Source organism: Pagrus pagrus, assembly GCF_965226575.1.
Source record: "Pagrus pagrus genome assembly, chromosome: 11".
Lineage (NCBI taxonomy): Eukaryota > Metazoa > Chordata > Actinopteri > Spariformes > Sparidae > Pagrus > Pagrus pagrus.
The window spans coordinates 8033368-8058198 of NC_140195.1; the positions used below are offsets into that span (position 1 = coordinate 8033368).

General features: G+C 39.7%; 3 protein-coding genes across 6 annotated transcripts in view; 1 reads left to right on the forward strand and 2 right to left on the reverse strand.

Moving 5' to 3' along the window:
- Window positions 1–2136, reverse strand: part of LOC311265167 (MAP kinase-activated protein kinase 2-like) — an 11007-nt gene extending 8871 nt beyond the window's left edge. For 2 of the 4 annotated variants that reach the window (XM_084366538.1, XM_084366540.1), the window contains exons 1-2: window positions 1893–2135; window positions 1528–1683 (exon numbers count right to left, since the gene is read on the reverse strand). In XM_084366538.1, coding sequence (XP_084222664.1) covers window positions 1528–1593 — 66 coding nt within the window. In that variant the 5' untranslated portion in view covers window positions 1594–1683; window positions 1893–2135. Of the gene's footprint in view, window positions 1–1527 lie in introns of all 4 variants that reach the window. The other 2 variants (XM_084366539.1, XM_084366537.1) reach the window with 2 other exon arrangements.
- A 2422-nt stretch (window positions 2137–4558) lies between these two features.
- Window positions 4559–15035, forward strand: eif2d (eukaryotic translation initiation factor 2D). The gene is made up of 15 exons (XM_084366529.1): window positions 4559–4792; window positions 5563–5753; window positions 5858–5941; window positions 6037–6127; window positions 6202–6309; window positions 7386–7672; window positions 7955–8072; window positions 8174–8219; window positions 8294–8400; window positions 8525–8680; window positions 11023–11112; window positions 11548–11643; window positions 13083–13203; window positions 14621–14795; window positions 14881–15035. The coding sequence occupies exons 1-15, from the start codon at window positions 4737–4739 to the stop codon at window positions 14949–14951; spliced, it is 1797 nt and encodes a 598-aa protein (XP_084222655.1). The 5' UTR covers window positions 4559–4736; the 3' UTR covers window positions 14952–15035.
- A 4154-nt stretch (window positions 15036–19189) lies between these two features.
- LOC311264733 (putative G-protein coupled receptor 139) lies at window positions 19190–20367 on the reverse strand (the record flags this gene model as incomplete). Its single annotated transcript, XM_084365824.1, has 2 exons — window positions 19190–20085; window positions 20247–20367. 2 exons carry the CDS (start codon window positions 20365–20367, stop codon window positions 19190–19192), a joined length of 1017 nt encoding a protein of 338 aa, XP_084221950.1.
- Window positions 20368–24831: the final 4464 nt, after the last annotated feature.

The following is a 24831-nucleotide window of genomic DNA, read 5'->3' on the forward strand; positions in this document are numbered from 1 at the left end:
GTGACCAATCAATCCCTGAGGAATGTTGTGAAGCAATGTTATCATTTATCTCCATAACAGCTGACACTAAAAAGGAGGACACATGGTGTCCCGAGGAGAGGAACTAGTAAAAAGTGTATGAAAAGCAGATTTTCTGATATCAAAGATAATAGAAGAGCATCTGTTACCTTTCATCTCAGAGCTCAGCTTGATAGTTTATGTCTTCAGATCTGACTACATTTCTTCTGAGTAATTCTCGGAGTATGACAATACGGCACGAAGGTTGTTAGCAGCCAGGCTTTGATCCTGTTTACTTCACACAAACCATGAATAATATTTCTTTTATTCGGGTTATACAGATAACAAGTAACTGGAGCAACAGAGAGACAGAGAGTTGGGTTTGTGTGTATAAATTGATACATAGAACCTTATTTTGTTAATCCAAACAATTTAAATCTAGGTTATATTCAGGCTTAAGTCTTTGTAATCTATGACAATCTGCAGACTCTTGGGTGTCCCAACCCCCAAACTGAGAACCAGTGATTTTATACACGAGTGTAAGGTGCTACATATAAGTTATGTTTATGCTCAGTCAAGGAACCTAAAAAAGACAGAAGGACCATTACGTCAGCTAATCTTGATCTGGTGCCAGACCGTATAGGACAGGTTGTTCATCCCTCAATTTTGCTTGGGAAAAACTGTTCAGTTAAATTGCATACTCATCTGTGATATTTAATCTGACCTGAAGGGGGAAAAAAATCAGTCCTTAACTCACTCTTTGAAGTGTGGTCTTACATTTTGTGGAGGCATGTCTTCATCAGAAGAAGTAGTACAGTAATACAGCTGACACCACGGTCTGGAGCCAAAGTAAGATTAGGTGATGTAATGACCCTTCCTTCTTTTTTGTACTCGGGAAGGATGAAACCAAAGCAGACAACAGAAACCTTTCAAACCATATTCCACAGACCAGTAATAATTTGCGGTCATAATGGTTTCCTGCAAAGTCAGACCACATTACGTCACACAGACTGACTGCTTGTGTTACATACATGCATGAGTATTTCTAGTGTTGCTCTCTGCATACGACTGTGCATAGGCCACTGCACTTGTCAGAGACTGACTCAAGTGTCTGACTCATCCTGAGAGTACATACGAAAACAACCATCTGAATTCACTCAAACACATCAATCAATCAATCAAAAATCCATCAGTCTATAATAGTACGGCGAACTCACCATTCTACAGTTAATCCAGTAAATACTAGGCTACAGACAACATGTTTTGTTGTGTATACTCACAAATATGAAATTATAGCCTGGTGGTGTAGGTTTCTATAAGTAGCCCATGCACTTAGTCATTTAATGGCCAGAATAAAAAAAAACAAATAACGAGAAATCTGCTTATTTCTGGTTGTTAACAGCAAAGACAGCATCATTTATCTCAATACAGTTATTGATATGACCTGCTTGTAAGTAGTTTATCTGGAGTCTATTTCATTATACAACAGTGACAAGAGAATCAGTGAGATCAAGATGACAATGTGTTTACCTTTAGTGCAAACTTTTCTCCATTGTCTTTGTGGAAACACTCCAACACTCTGCCATTTATCCCCATCCCGAGCACCTGACTTGTGACACTGTAAACGTCTGTAATGACATTCCTTTTGATTTGCAGAGGTTTGTTGTTGAACGCTTTCAGAAAACACTGAGGGAAAGGAGCAGAGTTCAGATTAGGCTGCTGTTGGATCGGGACAGCCGGCTGGTGCTGATTCGACATGTTAACTATCGGCAACACATGAGGAGTGATAACAGTCCCGACAGGTGCGTCTCTCGTCCTCTCAACTGCCGGTGGTAGCTAGTTAACCGTCCTAGCTAACACCTAGCTCATTTTGTCCTTGTGTGATATTAGCCCACCGCTAGCCAAGATAGCAAGACAGGTCTCACTCAAGTCCTCCACAGGCAGCTGTACCGGCCGGGTGACCGTCCAAGGAAGTCCACTTTCAACCTGTCACACTGCCAGACAGTTTAATAACTTGGCCCGGAGCTCACACCGTGTGATGTCAGTTAATGTCACATAAAAATGACACACACATTAAATAGATGACACATGACCAAACTTCCGGACTGAAATGACGACGTTAAAAGCAGCATCCAACAGGGGCGTGTCTGGGTGGGGGAGAGGAGCGCTCGAGGGCACCACCAACCACCCGCCACCCAAATCCCAACTCGTGATTGGCTGACGGCCATGGAGGAGGCGGGACCATCAGCCAGAAAGTTATTTTGAAAAATAAAGATTATTTGTTGTGACAAACAAGAACTGCTGTCTGACCAAACTGACTGGCTGAACATCAACAAGATTTAGCATGTCCTACATATTTAAAATAAATAAATAAATAAATAAATATATATATATACATATATATATGTATATAATTCTAAGTGCTGTATCGTGGGCAACTGGACTTGTTTCAGTTTCTTGAAGACGTTTCATCTCTCATCCAAGAGGTGTCTTCAGTTCAAACTAACCGGATGGGAGTTCTCAGGCTTTTAAACTCTGTGTCTGTGTGTCCTTACAGAGTTGTTAAGGACAGGTGCTTTGAGTATCAAAGTCGTTATGGCTTGTGGGTCGTTGACTTGTGGGTCAAGTCCAGTTGCCCACGAACAAGCCCTTATAATTACCATGACCTGGATGACTGAGAACCTTCATCAACATAAAAATATAATAAAATATAAATCGAAAATCGAATCAAGAAATGTCATGTGCAACACAAACGTACAGGCAGGCTCGAGGAGTGATGGAACAGAGAGACGAAGTCACGCCCAAAGGGACCTTATTTTGGAAAGCTTTGTATGGTAGTGAATGGAGAACGACAAATAATTTTTCAATCCTGTTTGAATTGTGTCATGTATTACACATATGATGTTTGTCAATTTAAAGCTGAATTTTCTACGTCAATAAAGTAACAGTTTGTCATAAAACTAATGAAATATAGGACTGTGAAAATACATAATTAGTGATTAGTGATGTTGTCTCGTTGAACGCTCACCAAAACCCGTAACTGAAACATTGCAGAGGTGGTCCTGAATATAAGCTTGCCCCAACTACCCTTTCAAATAACTGCAGTTGTCAATATGACCACGTTTATTGTGATTTTCATCTTTTTTTAGTATCTTTTCTGTGCCAAGTTGGCAGCCATGTTGGTGTTGGTGACGTGTGTTGAGCGAGACGATGTAGTTCACTGAGCAGTTGAACACAAAACTAGATGGTATTTTACTTTAATTACAACAAACTGCGACTTTCTTGACTTTTAGGAAAAGTTCTCTTTTAAATCGACAATCATCGTATGCATGACTCATGACACAATTCAAGCGGGATCGAAAAATGATTTGTCTCTCTCCATTCACTTCCATACAAAGTTTTTCTGAAATAAGGTCCCATGGGGTCCACCGGAAGGGGTGTGACTTCGGCTCTCGATAAGGTGCCCCAGTCAAGAGGAAAGACCAAAACAACGATTATTTGATTTGACAAACAAGAACTGCTATCTGACCAAACTGACTGGCTGAATATCAACAGGATTTAGCATGTCCTGTGAAAATATAATCAAGAAATAATCAATGAAATGTGCAACACAAACGTAAGGGAATACATGTAACGGGATTACGTAATGTCGTATTTAGATTACAGATACATTTAGTAAAAGTGGAATTACCAACAAGATAACAATTATAAAATAAAGAATGACATGCTAGTCTATAACCATGTAAATGTGCACATATGTCTCTACAGAGGGTAAGGCACATATGAATATATACATATTTAATAGAACAGTGTTTATCAGGTTACACCAGGTAGAATGGGTTAAGTATACCCAGATGGGTGTCTGTACGGTGTAGGATTTACTGTTTGCATTGTTCAAAAATGACTGATTTGCTCCTGGATTTGCAGTTCACGACCTCACATTCCTCATAAGCTGAAGTAACATTTACTCAATCAATCAATCAAAATTTATTCATTCCAGTGCTCACCCTATGGTGGTTCTGGGCAGGTTTCATGACAGAGATACTTCATCTGGAAAAAATAAATTTAGACACTTTGATGTAAGGTACATAAATTAAATAGACATCTTTTCTCTGTTAGCCGGCTTCATTCCTGGTGTTTTAATGTCTTTGTGACTCCATTAGCAAAAACGCAGCAGGAGAAAGGACATTTTTACTGTCACTATGGCATTAATTAGAATAGTAGACTGGTAAAACCCCTCCTGAACACTAATTTTCATGGGATGTGACCATTGTGGGTTACCAGAAAATAAAAGATAATAAGGTTGTGATAATAAAGGTAAAAGTAACAGTGCAATTAAGCGAAGATAATAAAGTACCCAACTTAGTTCTGGTGGCCATTTCGGAAATGTTCTTCTCTCGTTTGCCCAGTAAAGCTACCTTGCCCTGAAATGGCGATATAACGTTATTACTAACAAGTAAAATCTACATTTCTCTCACCATGCATCCTGTGCCTCCTCCTGCGGAACTATCAATCGCGTTGCCGCGGTAGAGTTTCACGTCGGAAAGAAATACATGTCGGACCATCATACCCAACGAGGAAGAACAGCTGATGTGAAGCCAATACAAGAAAAACACTAAGCTATCTCGCCAGTGTAGTGGTGTTTTAGAGTTTGTGTGGTTGTTATTATGAAAACAGTCACATTATCTCAGAAGCAGACATGTTGAATTCGTCGCAGTAGTTGTTTATTTTCTGAGAAGATGTTTGCCAGATCGTTTCGTGTCAAATCCAATACCGCAATCAAAGGATCAGACAGGTGAGTCAGAGATGCTGCTGCCAGCACTACGTAGACTTTTGCTGGTCGCCATTTATTCCTAGCTACAGATAATGTAATTTTATTTATAAAGTGGTTTAATGAAACAAGTCAGAGGGTTGTCCAAATATAAACATTACAGCTGACATGGCTCGAGCAAGGCACAACTAGAGTAATTCTTATGTTAAGCTCAATATTTGGCCTTGAAACCAGTGGATTCAGACCCCAGTAGAAGTGTTTTAGTTGTAGTAAGATGTACTGCAATTCTATTAAGTCCTTGTCCTGAACTGAGCAGATAAAATCAGCTTTTTAGCTGGCAACATATCAATATTTAGCCAGAAGATGTTGTTCATGCTCTTAATTTAATATGTTATCTGTGAATTAACTCTGCAAAGCTGGATTTCTGATATCTGAAATCCTTAAAGAGTAACTTCTCGTTATTATACATAATTTGCTCAGCCATGTTGATTATGATCACACTTACTGGGGTAAATGCCTGTAAATTTTAATTCTCTGAGACGGAAGAATCAGTATAGACAAAATGCACATACGCATGTACAACGCTGAAATTTCAGAGGACAATTTATTATACGGAAAGTGTGGGTTATGGTATCATTAGGATCTTTGAAAATAGCATAAGGCTGTGTAAACCTGCAAGTACAATAGTTTTAAATGAAAAGCATTCAAAATATTGCATGTGCAAAATATCAATCTATAACAGTAGTTATTACTAACACAATGACTGAGACTCTTGTTTTTGTTCTTTCCTTTAGGAGAAAACTCAAAGCCGACATATCTGCAGCTTTTCCATCACTGTCTGCTGATGAGCTGTCTGAGCTGATCCCTAACAAAGAGGAATTAAATGTAGTAAAGATTTATGCACATAAAGGAGATGCTGTGACACTTTATGTTCTTCACAAAAATCCACTGTTCTTTGAACTGGAGAAACGACTTTATCCTACAGGTGAAAAGCTGGCTATTAAATTATAGTCACATGATTTAGTGGATAAAATATTGTCAGCGCCTTTAAGTCAATTATTGTAGCTGTGCATTGTTAATTTTTTTCAGTGTATGTGCTTTGGCGTTACCCTAATCTCCTGCCGACATTCAGGACATGGACACCTGTGCTTCAGAAGTTAATCGGAGGGGCAGGTAAGCTTCTCTTTTAAAGGTCAAAACCTGGACTGATGTTTCACACAGTACACTTAAAATTGATATTAAGTAACAAAAGCTTTGTTTCCCGAAAGATCTCATGCTGCCAGGTGTGGTGGTGCCTTCAAGTGGTCTCCCAGATGTGAAAAAGGGCAACTGCTGTGCTGTTACAGTGGTGAACAATAGGTAAGTTATGTTAGATTGGACTGACATGTTCCCCACAGATTAAAGTGTGACACTGTTCCTCATGTCGATTGCAGAGCTCCTGTTGCAGTTGGCACTGCTGCAGCGTCCACTGCAGAGATGCGCAGTTTGGGTATGAAAGGGAGAGGAGTGTGTGTTGTCCACACGTACATGGATAACCTCTGGTGAGCAGCTGCCATCTTTCTGCATTTTTATGAATTAATGTTTTTGTTTAAAGTGACAGTCTGACGTTTTCTTGCACAGAGTTAGATGAAAAGATCGATACCACTATCTACAACTTACTTACTACTTATGTCTGTCCTTTCATTATAAAGCCACAGACCGGAGATGGAAACAGTTAGAAATGTTGTGGCTGGTTCTGTCTGAAGGTAAAATAAATCAGTCTATATCATATCTAAAGCTCACTACTTAACACTTTCTGTTAGGGCTGCACCATTAATCAAAGTTTACTGAAATTGCAGTTTGGCCAAGAAGCTAAGATTTTCATATAAAGGTAAAATGTGTGACAAAACAGCATTATAACCAAGCACTGTAGAGCTGCAGAGATGTCTTAGCAGGCACATTCTGTTCTCCACATGTAAGAAAGCTTGGTTGTTTAGCACAGACCCCAACAAAAGTCACGTACAAAAACCAAAAATTTTAAAACAGCATGTTGTTTTACAGGAGTTATGTGCGGGGTAATTTTTTTGACGGGATTTAGACTTAGAACTTAGACTTTAGAAAACTTTAATGTCCTCTGAGAGGCTATTTGTGGTACAGCAAAGAACAAATAGATACATTAAAAAAATGGTCAGGCAGACACAAACAACAGTGTCCAAAGATAATCAGTAGCAGCCATCATCAATCTTGCTAATGTCATTGAAGTGTAATTTTTTCACTTCCCACTGGTTCATGTGATGAATGAGTTTCTTGATTGGTTGGGCTGATCTTAGGGTATCTAAACCTCTGACCAGAAGGGAGTGGCTGGAACGGGCTGTAGCCATTTATGTTTTGAGCAGACAAGAGAGTAGTATCAGTCTTTTCATCTAACTCTCTGCAAAAAAAGTGAATGTGCATGTTTCCCAAATCGTCAAACTGTTCACAGCATTGCCCCCTTTAAACAAATTGTCTTAATGCAGAGCTGGGACCTCTGAAAATGTTAGTAATTGTAGACAAAAAATATAATTACATTTCCAGGATTCACTGTGCAGCCCTAAAATTGAGAAAGCATTGCACATGTGTTTTTATACACTTCTATTAGGGCGCTTGGAGACAAGTCAGGTCCTCCATCTTTACCAGATGCAGAGAGTGCGGGGCAAGGAATGAATGGAGAGGAATGTAATTTTGATGAGGAAGAGGTGGAGGAGGAGGAAGATGAGGAGGAGGTCGACAAGTGTGTGGAGGAGGAGCAGACTTCCGGTGACACAGTGACAGATCAAGCCTGTTCTGGTATTGAGGAGCTGAGTTTGGCAGAGCAAGAGGAGGAGAAGGGCGAAAAGAGCAATGAGGAAGATGAGGAGAATCAGGAGAATCAGAAGCATCCACAAGGTATCAGATTTAGTCACGCTTACAGTTATATTATTAAAGTGTAATTTAAAAAGTCGTAAAAGGTGCCTTAAGTATTTACCACCACAGTTGCACTGAATTAGCTTTGAACAAGACTCGCCCTCATAAGAACTATTATCCCAGATGATTGCTGTTTTTATTTTTCTGACCATATGGTCATGGTTTGTTGACACAACTGGAGAATATGATTTTCTGACGTGGTAAAATGGGAGCGTGTTCAGAGAGAGAAAAGGATGTGACCCCGGTCATACCCTGATTTCACAGAGATAATGGACGCCCTGCTGTTTCAGTGTTTCCTCCATGCTCTCAAGAGCAAGGTGAAGAAGTCAGAGCTCCCTCTGCTGACCAGTACTTTTCTCCGCAACCACATGTTCTCCTGCTGGTAAAGTACAGTTCATCTATTGAGAATTGCCGATCAGTAATTTAATTAAGTACTCTAAATATCTTATTTTACTGTATTTTATTTCTATGTATCTTCTCTAGCCCAAGTGGAAAGCAACTCGATATCAAGAAATCCAGCTACAAAAAGGTATTTTAGATGTCCAGGATAAACAAATAAATAGACTTTGTAAGTAAATACTCATTACATGTTTTATCCAACAGCTGTCAAAGTTTCTACAGGCCATGCAGCAGCAGCATAACCTTGTGCGTGTAAAAGAACTGACCAAGGGTGTGGAGAGCATTGTGGAGGTGGACTGGAAAAATCGAGAGTGAGCGAGCCAAGCCTTGTCTCAACTTAAAGAAATTTTTGGTTGAGTTTCAAATGTACAGTTTGCCAACATTCAGCTTGACTTGCCCTTTACTTTTCTTCTTTATCACATAAACACGTCATAGACTGCGTTCCTTCAGCATTCCTGAGGAGATAGATGATGAAGCGGTTCCGATGCAGGATGGAGGGGAAGGAGAAGCTCCATACTATCCACCTGAGATAACAACTTTGTACTCTGTGTCAGCTCGCCTGGGGCCGCTCTTTCTTGAGGCAAACATGAGGTGTGTGTGTGTGTGTGTGTGTGTGTGTGTGTGTGTGTGTGTGTGTGTGTGTGTGTGTGTCCCCTTGTATGTTATCCTAACCTCGAATCTTGATACATGGTTCCGACATAGCAGGGAGACTTGAAGCTTGTGTTTCAGCAAACTCCAATAAGTTTCCTATTGAGATGAATGTGGCACTGAGTCCCTTCCTGTTCTGTAGTAGACCTCGACCTCTAAGTCCCCAGTGAGGGGGATAATATTCCCATATCAATGAATCATAAGGCCGTTCCTAAATTGCTCCCTTTTTTACGCATGCTTATACAATAGACACATTTTTTTCATTGACGCTCCTTTATGGTTCTGTCCAGGACTTTTTCACTGCAGCCATTTTAACTTGTCGTAGTAGTAAAAGCACAAGTGTCACTAATATCATTCACAATGACTCCCATCTGTGTAAGTGTCTTTGTAAACTGTGAAAGCGCAATACCAAGACCCTGAACCAGAATTTATTCATCCTGGTGCTTTTCCTTCTATGAGAAGCCAAAATGTCTTCAATCAAGAGAAACACCTATTGTGCAATTTTTCCAGGCCACAATATGGTGCATAAATTTCCCATTCAGACAATACGATGAGGTCGTTTTCCATCCGTATGGTTCGTATTTCCGCAAAGACTGACAATCTCGAAGCACCCTCTTTTGCCCCCCACCTTCTGTTACTGCTTTACAAAAGCTTTTTTCAATCTATAATTCTCTGCTGCTCCCCCTGTTTTCTCACCATGCCGCCTGTCTCTAAAAAGAACAAGCTTGTCCTGACACACTTCGCATGCCTCCAAGCCATTAATTTCTAAACTCCTAACCTCAGTACCACATGACCCTGATGGCCCCTCAATTCATTCACTCCCATCTGGTCACAGATAAAGAACACTTGCCTGAGAAAAAAAAGCATGTTTGGAGGTTTTTTTTCCCCCTGCGGTGCTTATTTCAATTGCTTACTAATGATAATAACACACTATAGGTCCATGGTCTGAAGGCACGCACACAAGTACAAACACACAAACCTGTTATTACATGCTGATTATAGCTTTTTTCATTTTCAGAACTTTTAAAAGTCCTGTGTCACTCAAATATGGCCCAGTAGGAGACACCTTTTGGGCAGTTGTTAAACTTTTAGAATGAAACCTATTTTCTTATTCATGGGCTTTTGATTTTCCAGTAAGGGAAAAGAAGTACATATCATTTTTAACTTAATATTTGAATTTTATTTGGAGACCAATTATTATTTATTTTTTTCTAGTTTGTGTTGGTCAAATCATTGACACAGCAGTATACATGCAGGTGCTCCTCACACATTCCCCTGCTAAATTAACTTGCCTTATGACTCCTTGTAGTGTCGACAGAATGGATTTATACAGATTTTAGTGAGGCATAGCTGTATCCTTCCTTTTCTTGCTTTCTGGCAGTTTGCCCTTTTTCCATTTTATAGCTATTTTACATTAACATGATGGCACATGTGGACATGGACAACTTGCGGTCCTACTTTTAATCTTTTTAGGGGTATTTTATTTTCTTCAGTCACACAGACCTCCTGATGTATCGTAGATGATTGTCTTTCAATGTATCAAGTATTGCAGAATTGCTTTACCGGGATAGCAGGGGTGGAAGTAACTAATTGCATCCACTCAAATTACTGTAATTAAGTTATTTTTTGGGTACTTGCACTCTTATGAGTATTTTTTCAAATCTGTAATTTACTCATACTTAAGTATGCATTACATCATGTACAGTAATCTCCTCAGTTACTTTTAAAATCTTAATTGAGTACTGAGTACAATTTGAATGAATATCTAAACCTTTCATCTGCAATTTTGTAGTCAAACAGGCCAGTTAAAACCCTGACATACAGACAAAAACACACAAACTCTGCAGCAGGCCCAGGTTTAGAGAAGAGAAACCCCTTTGATTGAATGCCATTTATTGATAATGCATTAAGCACCAATGGTTAAAAAGTAAGTAATACTCTAGACTAATGTTTGAGAAGACTACTTTGTACTTTTATTGTCTTATTTTAATATTTCAGTAATGTAACTCTCGTACTTAAGGACCGATTTTCAGTACTCTCTCCACCACTGCGTGATCGTATCATATTATGAGCTACTTTATGATTCCCACCCCAAATAAAGAACATTAAATTCACAAATACATTCCTACCAATAGTCTGTTTTTATTTTCAAATTAGTGTCGAATTCAGTAAATTACAAAAGTCTTTAGTAACTCCCTAAGCTGAAGACACCTTAATGCATTTCTCTCATTTGCACATTTATTCTTGTCTACTTTGGTTTCATTTGTACTTTGATGCCCCTACAGGAAAGGAGCTGTACTGCAACCTGCTGAGGTGAGAAATATTGTCACAGAATATGTGAAGAAGAATGAACTGGTGGACGAAAATAATAAGAAGTAAGTAGGTTCTTAAGATTCAGTCGAGTGCACCGTTTACTGTTACAATCAAACTATGTGCTTGTCAGCTGACACGGAGCTCAGTTTGGGTTTAAATAGCTTAATAGTTTGGGTTTTTCATAATTGGCGGCAGCTGTAAAAGGGAACAAATACAGAGCTGACGGCAGGCCATGTGATGTTATAACTGGCCCAAATGCTTAAATGTAATCCTGAAATTGAAAGAGACATCACATGTTTATTTTTAGGTTGTGAAAAATTGTGCGTCTTCTGATGTGAAACAAATTGTCAATGATGGGAGAAATCAAATAAAATCTGTTGTGGAACTGGCATAGCTTAACACGGCGGCAAGTTCACTGCTGAGCGCCGTCCATCCACTGTCTGAGGAGCTTTTTTCCAGAACAAAATAGCTCCAATGCTTTTCACCCCTCTTAACAGTTACGTGACCATAAACCCGACTCTGTGTGACTGCTTGCTGGAGAAATCAGAGTACCAGGAAGTACAGTCTCTCAAGTGGGATGACCTCTTTAGCAGGTAAAGACTTGTTTTGTTTTTCTTATTTTGTTTTTTATGGGACGTTTATGTGGACAACATAAAAAATAAATGTTGAGTACTTCACTCAAAGCTTTGGCAAATTCTTATCTGCACTTCTGCACTGCACGTGTTACATACTATAGAATTATTTGAAGACACATTTTTAATAAATAGAAAATAATAATTAGTTGCAACATCCTTTTCGCCGATATGAGGCCACATTCGAATCCCTCGCTAATATGGGCAGTTGGAGGCTGTCAGCATCTTAATTGCGGGATAAACACAGGATAAAATAATCATCCTAATGGAAACCCGTTAATCCAAATCCAATCTGTAAACAACAATAATTCCTCTGCTCTCAAGTCCGATACTCACATCTGGTTTGTAACTGCTGCTATAAAAACAAGATACATTATTAGAGAGACAAAGTCCTTAATGTTTTTAGTTACCTTTGCCTTAAGCAAAGTCCATTTTGCTCATTTTTGAGGCCCTAATGAGTGACGAATGGAAAACATTGTTTATTGAAGAATTAAAGCGGGCTTTGGAGATACTAAGGCGGATAAAAGCAAAGACCTCCTTGCATTGCGTTTTCCTCCCCTGGGACTTATTAAGAATTAGACATCATCGTCTATTTGAAATTTTTTGTGGTGCATTCATCATTCAAAATAAGCACTGACACCTGTTTATTTTTAAGGGTAATTTGATTGACCGTTCAAGCGTTGCCAGTAGGACATTTGTTAATCTCTAACAGGGATGGACGGACTCCCTCGGGAATATTAAAGATGCAAGGCACTTTCAGATCAGCAGGATTCAAAGAGAATTCATATTTAAAGAGGACCAGTAATACAAATTTTCCTCAAGCTAAAGTCTGGAACAACTTGCTTAACTTATAATTGTTATGATAATGTTTATTTTCTCTGCCCTGAGTTCAGATTTTAGCGGGTGTGTTTGTTCAACAGATGCTCTTTGCTCTGTATAGTGGTGGCGCCTCAACAATACGATGGCAGTTTTACCAGGGGAGATCCTAACAGGGGGCACGGGATCCCCCCACATATCCTCATATTGTCGACTGAGTGTTGCCTTCAGACAATGTCAGAATTTGTTATTACAATAACAAATCTGTGACGTTCATATTTAGATACTGACATGGGGGGAAAAAAAAGTGTAAATACGCCTTTATATATTATCTATAGAGATACCACATTGAGACGACGAGTACTGTGATTGGTCAGCTTGGCCAGTAGAGACCGTTGATAGTGAAGACAACATGGAGCCAGTTGAAGAAAGGCTCAGTGATCTTTCTCTTTTCATAAATGTCGTGATCTCATTTAGCTCTCTATGAGAAAGTGAATAATGTAAGTATAAATCTAATTCAAGGCTCTTATCTCATTGTAACAAAGTTATGGTGTAGATTAAACAACACCATCATATTTCCACAGGACACTGGGACGAATGCAGGAGTGTTATCAAGTTGTGTTCCCCGGACTGGCACCTGTAACAAGGAAGGGCCACATTGAGCCCATAGACATCGCTGTGGCTTCTCGTGGCTCCAATAAGAAGGTGACAACTTTAGTTACAATCCCTTAAATTGCCAGCTGTAGATAAACAGGAATTTCTTAACATTTATTTTTACTGATAGTCATATGTAAGAGTGTATGACTAAAGCCCAGTCCGCTCCCACACGGGCAAGCTTTTTCTGTGCGTTCTGGCCTTTTGTACACAAGCAAACAGCATTTTAGGTCACTGAAAACTTCAGAAACGCCATTTTCAGTGTTTATGTCTGGACGGGCATAACCAAAGACTTTTGGAACAGATGATGCAGACACACACGTTTATCAGTGTTCGTAGAATCATTGGCAAATGTGAACTCGTATGTGTTATGATATTGAAGTATTTGAGTTTGCACGTTGACGGAATGGATGTTATATTGTTTCACGTTTTACATTTCGAAAGACACAAGCGGAAGTTATCCAAGATGATTTTTTTGAATCATGTTTCCCTGCCTCGTTCATTGTATTTTCTGTAACTAAGCAACGGAGTATACAACCCGCTTCCTGTTTACAACGGCATGCTCATGCCCGGTGTATGTAAATGGTCAGATGATATGCGTTTTCAGATGTGTTGGTATGGAGGGAGATTATTTCTTGAGTGCTTAAACACTCGTCTGGACAGAACGTTTGCTAATTAGCAGGGATGCACAATTAATCAAAATATTATCGAAATCTCAATATGGCTGAAGCTGCAATTTGTTGATGAAGGTAAAATATCTGACGAAACGGCATTATAATGAAGTACTGCAGTGCCCTAGTACAAAACCTGTTGAATAGACTTTTTAGTTGAAAGAAAGCATGTTTGTTTCATACAGACCATAACAAATGTCACATCATTGTGATTTATGTAGTTTTCCAATGAAAATGTGATTGCGATTAATCATATCGCAATCGCAGTATGATTATTACCGTATCATGCAGCCAAACTTAAATACTACTAAAGACAAAGGACAGCTGAGACTGATTTGGATGTTAGTTTTACAGATGTTTGTTTTGAATCCTCAAAGTTATTAAAAGTCAAGTCAATTTAATGATGGCACTAGATGAAATATTGCCTGAAAACTTTAATTATCAGGGTTCATTCAGTGCAGAACAGGATTATCTGTCCAATTTCAAAGCAATCCATTCACAATTTTTGCAGACATTTCTGTGGTGGACCATCCAACCCAAATTATTGTCCAAATCTGGTTATGAAAGATTGGCTGATAGATGTACTGAGATCTTACATTTGAGGATTAAACTTGTCAGTTCTTTGCTTTTCATCTGTACAACCTATCTTATGGTAACAATTGTGTTTCTGTTTTGCGGTATGTACTTGGCAATCATAAAATACAGATGTGTTATTGGAAAAATATTGTCGTGTCAACTTTCTGCCTGGTTGATTTTATTTTTTTCTAGCTGTAATTGTTTCCATATGCTCCCTTTAGGTCACGCTTATAAAGAACCTTGAGGTGTACGGTTTGGATCCTGCAGTAGTTGCCACTGCTTTGCAGCGCAGAGTCCAGGCCAGCTCCGTCTTACAGCCCATCCCAGGGTCCAAGGACAAAGTCCTGGTCCAGATCCAAGGCAACCAGATTCATCAAGTCGGCAATTTGATGCTAGGTTTGGATCTTTATCATACTTGATTTATCTTACAATTTCTCAAACAAATAAATTCCATTTGTCTAAGCTTTTATTTCAATTTCAGATCATTATCGAATTCCTCGCAAATACATCCAAGGACTAGACAAAGCTCCCAAGGGTGGCAAGAAGAAGTAGCATATTCACCAACTGTTTACTCTCTGATTTACTATATGTAAACAAAACGCCAATGGATGTAATAAAGTTGATTCACTGTCATCATCTCAAAGTTGAGTAGTGAATTTGTCCTGATTTGTCTGTTCTGAGAAAATTTGAGTAAACTGACTGATGGGATCATTTAAACCAGACCAGCATTGTTTGACCACAAAGTAATTCATTTCTGATGCTGAAGAAAAAGAGAAATTTAGTAGAAAAACTCATCTGTCAAGCATTCATTGAAGCTGATTGAACCTTTAATGTTATGTCCAAAAAGTTCAGTCATTTGAGAAGATTGTTTTAATAAAATTCAAGCAAGTTTCATTAAGTCGTTCAATTCTCAAATGATCGAGCCAATTTCTCCAGTGTTAGGCGGATGTTTTCACATTATTTTGTAAAAGACAAACATTTTTTTAACCGAAATTTATTTTCAAAATCACGCTGCACTTTCTTCTCTCATCTTCGTGTAAGCTGGTGATGCGGTACGGTATTCAGTGTTCAGTTTTTACCACTTTATTTTATAGTTTGACAATGAAATGGTTTCTACATCCACACGTTTGTATTGATTATCTTTTAAAAGTTTTTGGGGGGACATTTTATACCATTTTTAGACTGCCAACAGTTGGGAGATGACAGGAAATGAGGAAAGAAATGTGGAGTACCATCTGCCAAACCTCCCCAGCTGGAGACAAAACGGGGACGTTGCCGTTTATGGTTCTGTGCCTTAACTCCTTAACCTGTATTTCCATATTCTTACCTGGAAGCTCTGCTGAAACCATGTAGGATCAGGGGCCTTGTTTTGGTAGTGCTGGAGTAAACACAAAGAAACATGGACACAATAAAAAGTAACAGAAACCTGTTTCAAGCAAGCCAGTATGTTGTGCCGTGTTTTATACAATTCAAGATGGCATTATTTCACGAGGGTAAGTCACCACACCAAAGGAGATTGTTATACTTCTCCTGTGGTAAAAAAAATGTTCATGTTCCTCACAGAAATTTGCCATAATTCTTCATTTGATTTCGTAAGGGTCTTCTTTTTTAGCAACATACTCAACTTTAACTTTTCAACTGAGGCTGTGTGCAATTAGACAGCCTCAGTTATGTTGAGGTCAGCACTTTGTGGTAGCCAACCTAGTGTTCCATGTGCTAAATGTGCCTTCTGAGCCTTTATCATATTTGTCATTTATTTGTTGTGGTGGTAAAAGATGGAATTTGTGCCTCTGTTGTTTAAGGTAATAAAGTTTGGGTTTTTTCCCTAGTTTTTTCCATGTCCTACACACCCATATTTTTGTCCTCCTCTCCTCTTCCCTTTGTAGTCCGTAGTCTCAGGTTAATTTTTTTAAGTCTCTATAAACTCAATTATTTACTGTTCAACCGCTTTAGATGAAAGAAGATCTGAGTGGATAAAGATGTGGACACACTCATCTGAGTTTTGTTCAGGTATCGCCATGTGTTCAAAGCAATGAGTTTAATGAGAAGGATGTGTTGTGCCGTCGGTGTGCAGAATGTTCTTCCCTGGTTTTGGCTCCCAGGCAACTTGCACAATGGTGGTATCTGGCACCAAGATGTTAGCAGCGAGTCGTATTAGTTGGAAGGTGGGCCTCCATCCATCAGACTTGTTGTTTCAGCTCATCCCACAGCTGTTCGAGCACGTCTACACCTTGGACTGTTTTGACATATCCCTCAAACCATTCCTGAACCATTTTTTTTTTCAGTGTGGCAGAACGCTTTATCATGCTGAAAGAGGCCACTGCCATCAGGGAATACTGTAGCCATGAAGGGTTCTAGTTGATCTGCAACAATATTTAGGCAGGCATGACAAAATGATGAATGCCGGGACCCTAGGTTACCCAGCAGAACATTGTCCGGACGTCCTCCGTGTCCGCCCGCCTGGGTTAATGATATAAAGGCACTTTTGGAGGTGGACAGGGGTCTGCACGGACATATTATACACATTTTCAGATTAATACTTAGGTGTTTACAAGGAAATGTTTAAATGCTATTTTTTCATTCCTCTATTCACTCTCTACCCAAAATGCTCCGTTTTAGTCTCTATCTCTTTAAGCCCAGTCAGCACTGATTGATCAGCTCTAACAGGCCTGATTAGGCACCTTCTGCCACCGTTTTGACAATCGCGGCTGCACTGGGGGCAGAAAACATCACTTTTCAGCAGTTTGTGCCAGTTTGTGCCACAGTAGCTCTTCTGTGGGATCCAACAAGTCGGGCTAACCTTTGCTCCCCCTGTGCATTAGTGAGTCTTGGGTGCCCATGACTCCATGCCCCTTCATTCAACCACTTTTAGTCGGTACTAACCACTGTGTACTGACCTGTCATCTGGAGGTGCTCTGACCCAGTCGCCCAACAATTACATTTGGCTCTTGTGAGAACCTTACACTTGCCCATATTTCATGGTTCAAAAACATCAACTTCAAGAAGTGACTGTTGAGAAGCTGATTCATATATCCCAACCCTTGACAGGCGTCATGGTTAATGTGACCATGAATGTTACACTTAACCTGTCAGGGGATTAAATGTATTGGTAGGGCTCAGTATGAGAATCCATCATAGGCTCTTCTAACATGTAAACCAGCCGTCCTATGATGTTGACATCAGAAGAGATATCAGATGTCTTTGTCTGATGTCTGCGGTGGAATGAAAAACGTTTGTTCACGCCTCTACAGAACCGTCCCTTTTACGTACGATGTCTGTCTGACCTGTCTGTCTGGGTGGGCCAAGATCGGGCAAGTAGGTGCAGCTATGGTCATACAGTCGGCTGAGATATGGCCTTGTTATGGCCCATATGTAGCCTGTGATCTGACTACAACATCAGGACCACCTGTGGACCGTAATTCATTGTTGAACCTGGGCCGAGTGTTGGTAGGCTGTATGGACCGTCACTGGGCCGGACCAGTTCGCTACAAGGGATGTGTTTAGGCCAAACAAACACTAACTTAGTGAGTGAGAGTGTTAGTTTTGTATTTTAAGACCATGGGCCATCGTTGGTCGGTGCTTTCTTTGGAAGAAATGGCAAGCCTTTTTTTCATTTTGAGGGGAAAAACATAAAACTGAGAATATAGTTTTATAAAACTGCATTTCAATGATGGATTTTGACTTTAGAGCAGCGTTGTGCTCAAGACCACCTCATCCAAGACCAAGTCACTACCACTAACAGAGTGTATCAAGACTGAGACAAAACCAAGCCTTTGAGGGGTTGAGACCCAGTCAAGACTCAAGACCAAGGCATGTCCTGTGCTTAATGACACACTTACACCAAAATGTGGAACATGCAAACCATATGCAGTCCTCAAATTGATCTGAAAAAAAAAATAAAATTTTAAAACACCCACAGAAGAAAAGAAAACTTCATTCATCTCTTTTATTGCCTCTGGTTTTGGCTGGTCTTGACATAAAATCCAGAGTGCTCTTTGTCTGAGACCGAGTAAAAATGCAACCCGAGTCCAAGATGAGACCGAGATTTAAAAAATTGTCTTGATACCAATCTCAAGACTGATCTTGAGTACCAAAACACTACTTTGGAGACTACTGGCTTTAGTTTAGGAAACCAACCAAAAATTGAAAACAATTTAATAACAATTTTATTTCAGACCTTCAGGAAATCATCAAAATAGGATGAAGAAAATTATATGTGGTACATCAAACATTAAATGGTCCAAAATCAAATAGTAAAAAATGGTTATTATATTAAAATATCAGTGATCTGCTGACATTTGCAATAAAAACTCAGATTTGTTTGCATCCACATAAAATCATGCTAAAACTATTCAAGCATGCTACACATTTCTCATGTCTCTCATTTAGCCAACTTTGTACATTTGTACTAGAATGTTACAAACTGCCTTGCCAAGAGTGACTGGCCATAGAGTCAGATCTTGTTTCTTGTTTGTTCGGAATCTGGAAACCAGTTGCAGGAAATTAAATCTGAAATTGGCTTTGCCATGTCAAACAGTGGGATGTGTGTCATGATTGTTAACAAGGAGGTTAAGCCGACTCACTTCTTTAATAGTAGGTCATAGTGAGTAAAACACAGTAATAAAGAAAATTAGATTGCATTTTATGGAGCAGTACTTCAATGAAAGACGTTAAGCGGTTATGGCCGGAATGAGGTAATTTCCTCTGTTCCCAGACACCAGGAGTGTACAGGCCACCTGCAAAGTGTCAGTAATTGTGTTTATTAAAGGCACAGATGGGGTTTTATCTGTCTACAGTTTTGTTTTGCAGCAGAAGGACACCTGTCTTGCGCAAGCAGAGAACTCTTGGCGAAACTTGGACTGGGTGCATACATATAAGTACATGTTGGCAGCCGCGTTGCTCAGGCTGAGCATGGTGCCAGTGTCAGCTGCTATGTTTATCTTGATGTTATAATCATTACGATCCAAAGTGTACATGTGAGTGGTGCGGAGGATGATCTGCGTTATAGCACGGGTGACGGACAGCAGCACAAAACTCATAGACACAGTTACGAGAAGCACCACAGATTTTCTCTTCCTGGAGCGCAGCAGGGGCATGACTTTGTTGACCCTTGAAGTCAAATCAGCAGTGACATGAACACGATTGCTGAGGGAGATCAGGCGCAGAGTCAGCCAGTTAACTGTGAGTATGATGAGGAAGGGGAATATGTAGGCTTGCAGTGTTTGAAACCAAACCAGGGTGTGAATTAAGCGAGATGGGGCCTCTGGTCTGTAGATACATCTAGTCTGGTTGTTCGTGTAGACTGACGCGTTAGACCAGAAGTAAGGAATGGCACAAAGATGACTGAGGAGAAAAACTGCTGTTATAATCCATGCTGCACATCTTTGAGTGCAGATTTTGGTTTTCACTTTCCATGTGTGGATGGAAATAAAACGTTCCACTGTAAAGACAACCACCAGCCACGTTGAGGTGTTGTATGCTCCGTAGTTAAAAATGTCCCTCAGGCTGCACCATGGCTCGTAACTCCAAAAAGGCTCCTGCTGGTGGTACTTAACAGAGAGTTCAAGAACCACGATGAAGAGCAGAACAAGGTTGTCGGCCACAGACATGGCCATCAGGTAGAAAGTGCTGGATTTGGAGAGCATGCAGTTCCTCCTCAAGATGATCAGAAAGGTGATGGTGTTGGCTGAGGAATAGATTTGTGTCAACAAAGGCATCTCCCTCAGAGCTATCACCACTACCCTTCTAAATGAACAGCATCATTTATAAGCCATAAAACAGGAAAGTGTTTTGGTATGAGATGAGCCAAAAGCTCTAACTCTTGATATGAAGTTGTGATGTACTTACAGGGAATACCAACAGCTGCTAAAGCAGGGTAGAAAACTTCTTGTAGCGTCACCATCCAGTGTTTCTTTTGAAGGTTCATATTCTCACACCGCAGACGGTACCATGATAGAAGCAACAGCATAGCCGCGTCTTAGCTCAATATGGACATATGGCTTATACACAAGGTGGTCACTCCCACCTCATCTCACATACAAGCCATGTGTGTCAACAGCCTGGTTTGATCATTAAAGGGGATTTATGACGCTGTGATTGCAGGGAAGGTGGGAAAAGGGAAAAAAGAAAAAGGGAAAAGATTTTTTTTTTCTGTGGAATAATATTGGACAACAGCAGGAAACTTAAAACCTGCAATAACAGATGTTTTAGGCCCCTTGGGGACAGCGGAAACACTATCTTCAAAGAGGTCATATGCTTTTTGGGTTTTTGCCCGTCCTTTATTGTGTTATGTAGCATTTTTGTGCATGTAAAAGGTCTGCAATGTGAAAAAAAGCCCAAAGTTCATGCCCAAGGGAGTTACTCTCTCCCACAGAAAACACTGCTCCTGCACTGCCTGAAACGCCTGGTTTGGAGTCAGTCTTAAGTACCGTAGCTTTGTAACAGGCGCTATATAAATATATATTTTTATATATTTAGTATAAAATAAATACACTTTAGTCGGTCAGCAGACATACAGTTGCTACTGATGTAGTGGCGTTATTTTAGATCACACTACCTTGCTCGGCATGACCCGCCCAACTCTGCCTCTGATTGGTTACATCCTGCCCGTTAAGTAATGCACATGTGCAACTCTCACCAAAGATTGAACAGAGGCAGATGTCTCACTCTGTAGCTTAAACGGAGCGTTCAAGACACAGTGTGTAAAGGGGTGCTGCAGCAATGCACCAGATTAACAATGAAAAATAAAAATGTGTTTTTTGAAAATTAAAGTATGTAAACCTGTTTAACAAGGACCCCTAAATAAAAGTATGACCCTGAAAAACTTAATCTTAATTGATAACATAAAATAACCTTTTACCACCTGAGTTTTTTATACTGCCAATGTGTGAATACTTTGGTTTATAACCAAACACCTGCAAAACTGATGTCATTACAACCGTCTTTACCACTAAACTGCATTGTGTGATTATTGCTAATTGGCAAATGCTAGCATACTCACATGCTAAACTAAGAACATGATTAACATTATTCCTGCAAAACATCTGTGTCGTTAATGTTCATTGTTGTGTTGATGTTAGCATTTAGCTCAAAGCACTGCTGCTTAGTACAGCCTCACAAAGCTATTAGCTGGCTGTAGACTATAAATTAAGGTTGATTAACCTTCTATACTTCCACTTATATCATGGAACAAAATTTGATGATGCATGATGCATTCTGCATGAAATGAAAAATGAAAGAAACACTAAACTTGTTTCCTGCACATCTGCACACATTGATGTCTGGATATCAGGTTGCAATTTCATCGGTTAGTTTATTCCATAATGTTATTGATGAAAACGATGTGGTGGCGGGGAGGAACACCCCCCCTCCCGGCAAACAAGTGCTACATCTGACCAGTCACTCTCCCCTCCATCTCAGACATTTACACCACACGCTGCTACGTAAGGCAACCAGCATTGTGGAAAACCCCACCCACCCCTCACATAGACTTTTCTCCCCCCTTCCATCTGGCAGAGCATACAGTCTGTCACTACCAGACTGCAGCTTCTTCCCCCAGGCCATACAACTCCTCAATGCTCAGGGACTGATCTGATCACCTCTGTTACCCTGTTGTATGCTGTCCTGCGTCGCTGTTTTTGTATTTGTCTGATGCACTATTGCACCTCACGTAAATAATAATAATAATAATAATCATACAGTCACTTTACAAGTATTTTTGCACTACAGTTCAGTTATTTGCACTACTATCCAGCTACATGTAGCATGTGGTATTGTTGTTGTTGTTCTATGTTGTTGTTGTTGGTTTGCACTGAAGCTTCTTGGGAAGCGTTATTGCATTGCACTGTGCACTGTGTATATGGCTGGAATGAGAATAAACCCTCTTGAATCTTGAATTGAATCTTGAATTATTGGCAGGACAGACCAAGACATTGACCATTCTAACTTAATCTAGGATGACCTAGTTAAGAAGGGGCACCTAAATTAGAAAAGCCAATTGCTTTAACCTGTCTGGAGCTCACAAAGGAGAACACATAATGAGGTTGGCAGTCATCACATTCTGGAGCGCATTCACTCCAGTGCTTGAGTTTCGTAATAGGAGTGCATTAATTTGACAAAGCCCCCAAAACATGATTTCTATCTCTGAGCCAGGACAAAAGAAAGGGCTCAGTCCAAGAATGGTGCATTAATATTAATAAGGGCGGATGTGAGGCTTTGTTGGCTTGTCTTTTGATTTACTTGCCAGATGAGTCTTCTCTGCTTCAAGTCCTCTGTGAGATGTTTCACTTTAATGCTTTTTAGCTTTCCAGGGTTTGACATTTTTAACATCTTCTTACGTGACTCTTCTAGGGTCTAGGCTGTTGACCAGGTCATGGACGTTATATTCTCCAGAAAGGAACATTTTGGATGATTTGGGCCAATCAATAAGTCCAAAGGAGTGATTTGATATGATCTGGACAAGCGACACGTTGAATATTAATGCATCTTTAATAAACAGTAAATGCTCTGTGCAGTAGCGAGGCCGTGGCTGTAGCGCTTCATGGCTCTGCAGACTGACGCTGGGCTCACACGTTAACTCTCTCATGTGATCTCATGGGGAAGCAGACGTAAACAAAATGGAGATTAGCATGGTGCAACAACTTGCTCTAGTAAGGCATGGCAGTGAGAAAAAAAGAAGTTTAAATGAGTCCGGATGACTAGGGAGATGTGGTCAACGTCTTTTTTTAAATTTGTTTATTCTTCAGTGAAAGCTGGAGATGAGATTTTCGGTTTCATTCATCATCATCATTTCAATTATTCAAGTATTATGCTCGCCAACAAGGCCACAATGCAAAATGGAAATTAGTGTGGTTGCTGTTGTAATGCTTTGCAGTGAGAAAATAACAAAAGCAGAAGGTCAAATGAGTCTGGGTGAGTGGGGAGATTTTTAAATTCTTTAGCAAAAACTGGAGGTAATTTTAAGTTTCTGTTAACAGAAGCATGCTAGCTAACGTTAGCCTCAAGGGGCTAGAATGTTTATTTTTCCATGGCAGCACCATCTGCTGCTCTGGGATGCCTCTCATTGGTTGTAGTTCGGCTTGGAAAGTACCAGTGTAATCATCTAGTTTTTAAATCGTAAACATCAGACACGTTTGATATCATCTGGATGGCCTCGGTGAGTCCGCGAGCAGTCTAGGATCTATAAACTCCTCACATTACCAGATAATCTGTGTCAAACAGTACTTTGAATGTGTAGACATTTTCACAAGTTATTGCCCTTTTTCAAATACGAATGGAAACTTACACATTAGAATTTTATATTTTCACATATGATTCACATATGTGATTGTCTTTTTTCCACATGTGGAAACATTCTCACATTGTCTTTTTTTCATTAGAGCAGTCGCTATCATCATTTGAAAATGTGTATGGCATGCAACAAAGAGCCCTGACTGACAGGAAAATTGGGACATTGTGGTTATATGGTCAGCCTTTTTTTTTTGGCCACTTGGATGTCCACTTAAAAAAATTTGATTTTCGCTTGCTTCTGTGTGAGCTTGCAAACAGGAGTATTTTTTGTGGTCTGTGTGACTCTGCCATGGCTAATCTAATTTGGCTTAAACTCTGGGAAACAGAGGGGGAAAAAAACATTGTTCTGGCCAACAGTTAGCCAAGCAACTGCACATTTGAATATTATTCACATTATCAAAACTGACAGTAACGTCTTGGCTAATTGATGTTGCCTAATTACAAGACTAACACTGATTTAGTCAGACGTCCCATTATTAGAATTATTAATGTTTGAGATCTGACTTGGATCTGTTCTGCAATAACACTTAATATTTCTGAAATTGCCAGAATATTGCCAGAAAACAATACTCAGTCTTTTCTTTTCTTTTCTTTTCTTTTCTTTTCTTTTGTCTTTATGTGCAAGTCATGTTAACTGAAGCCATTGCCTGTTTGCCTGCTGTTGGGACTCCTTTCCCAAACGTTTGCTCAGTTGACTTTGGAAGCTGCACTGCACTGTGCACTTAAATACAAGCACTCAATTGAGGAATGGAAATTCTGTCTTCGGGCTCATAATCAATCCGCTCTCCCTCCAGATGCCCCATCTGCTGTGTGATGCTGAAGACACTCTCCTTCTCACAAGCATAATTTAGCTGAAACATACAACATATGCACCGTATTAATTTGTTTTTCAGCAAGTCCAATCATGATGATGAGTAATGTTTCACAAAATAACAAAGCAACTTGAAATGTCTGAACTCTCATAGATCTTGCATAGTTGCATGATCCAATTATCAGGCAAGCATGCTTTATCCTGATTGGATGACTGACACGCCTAATGTCAGTGTTGTCAGTTAAGGTAGCAATGTCCTAAAGCATATCATGCCTTAATGTCTATTTTTCACAAACCATCAGACCACAATTTACAAAATAAACATGCTGTATT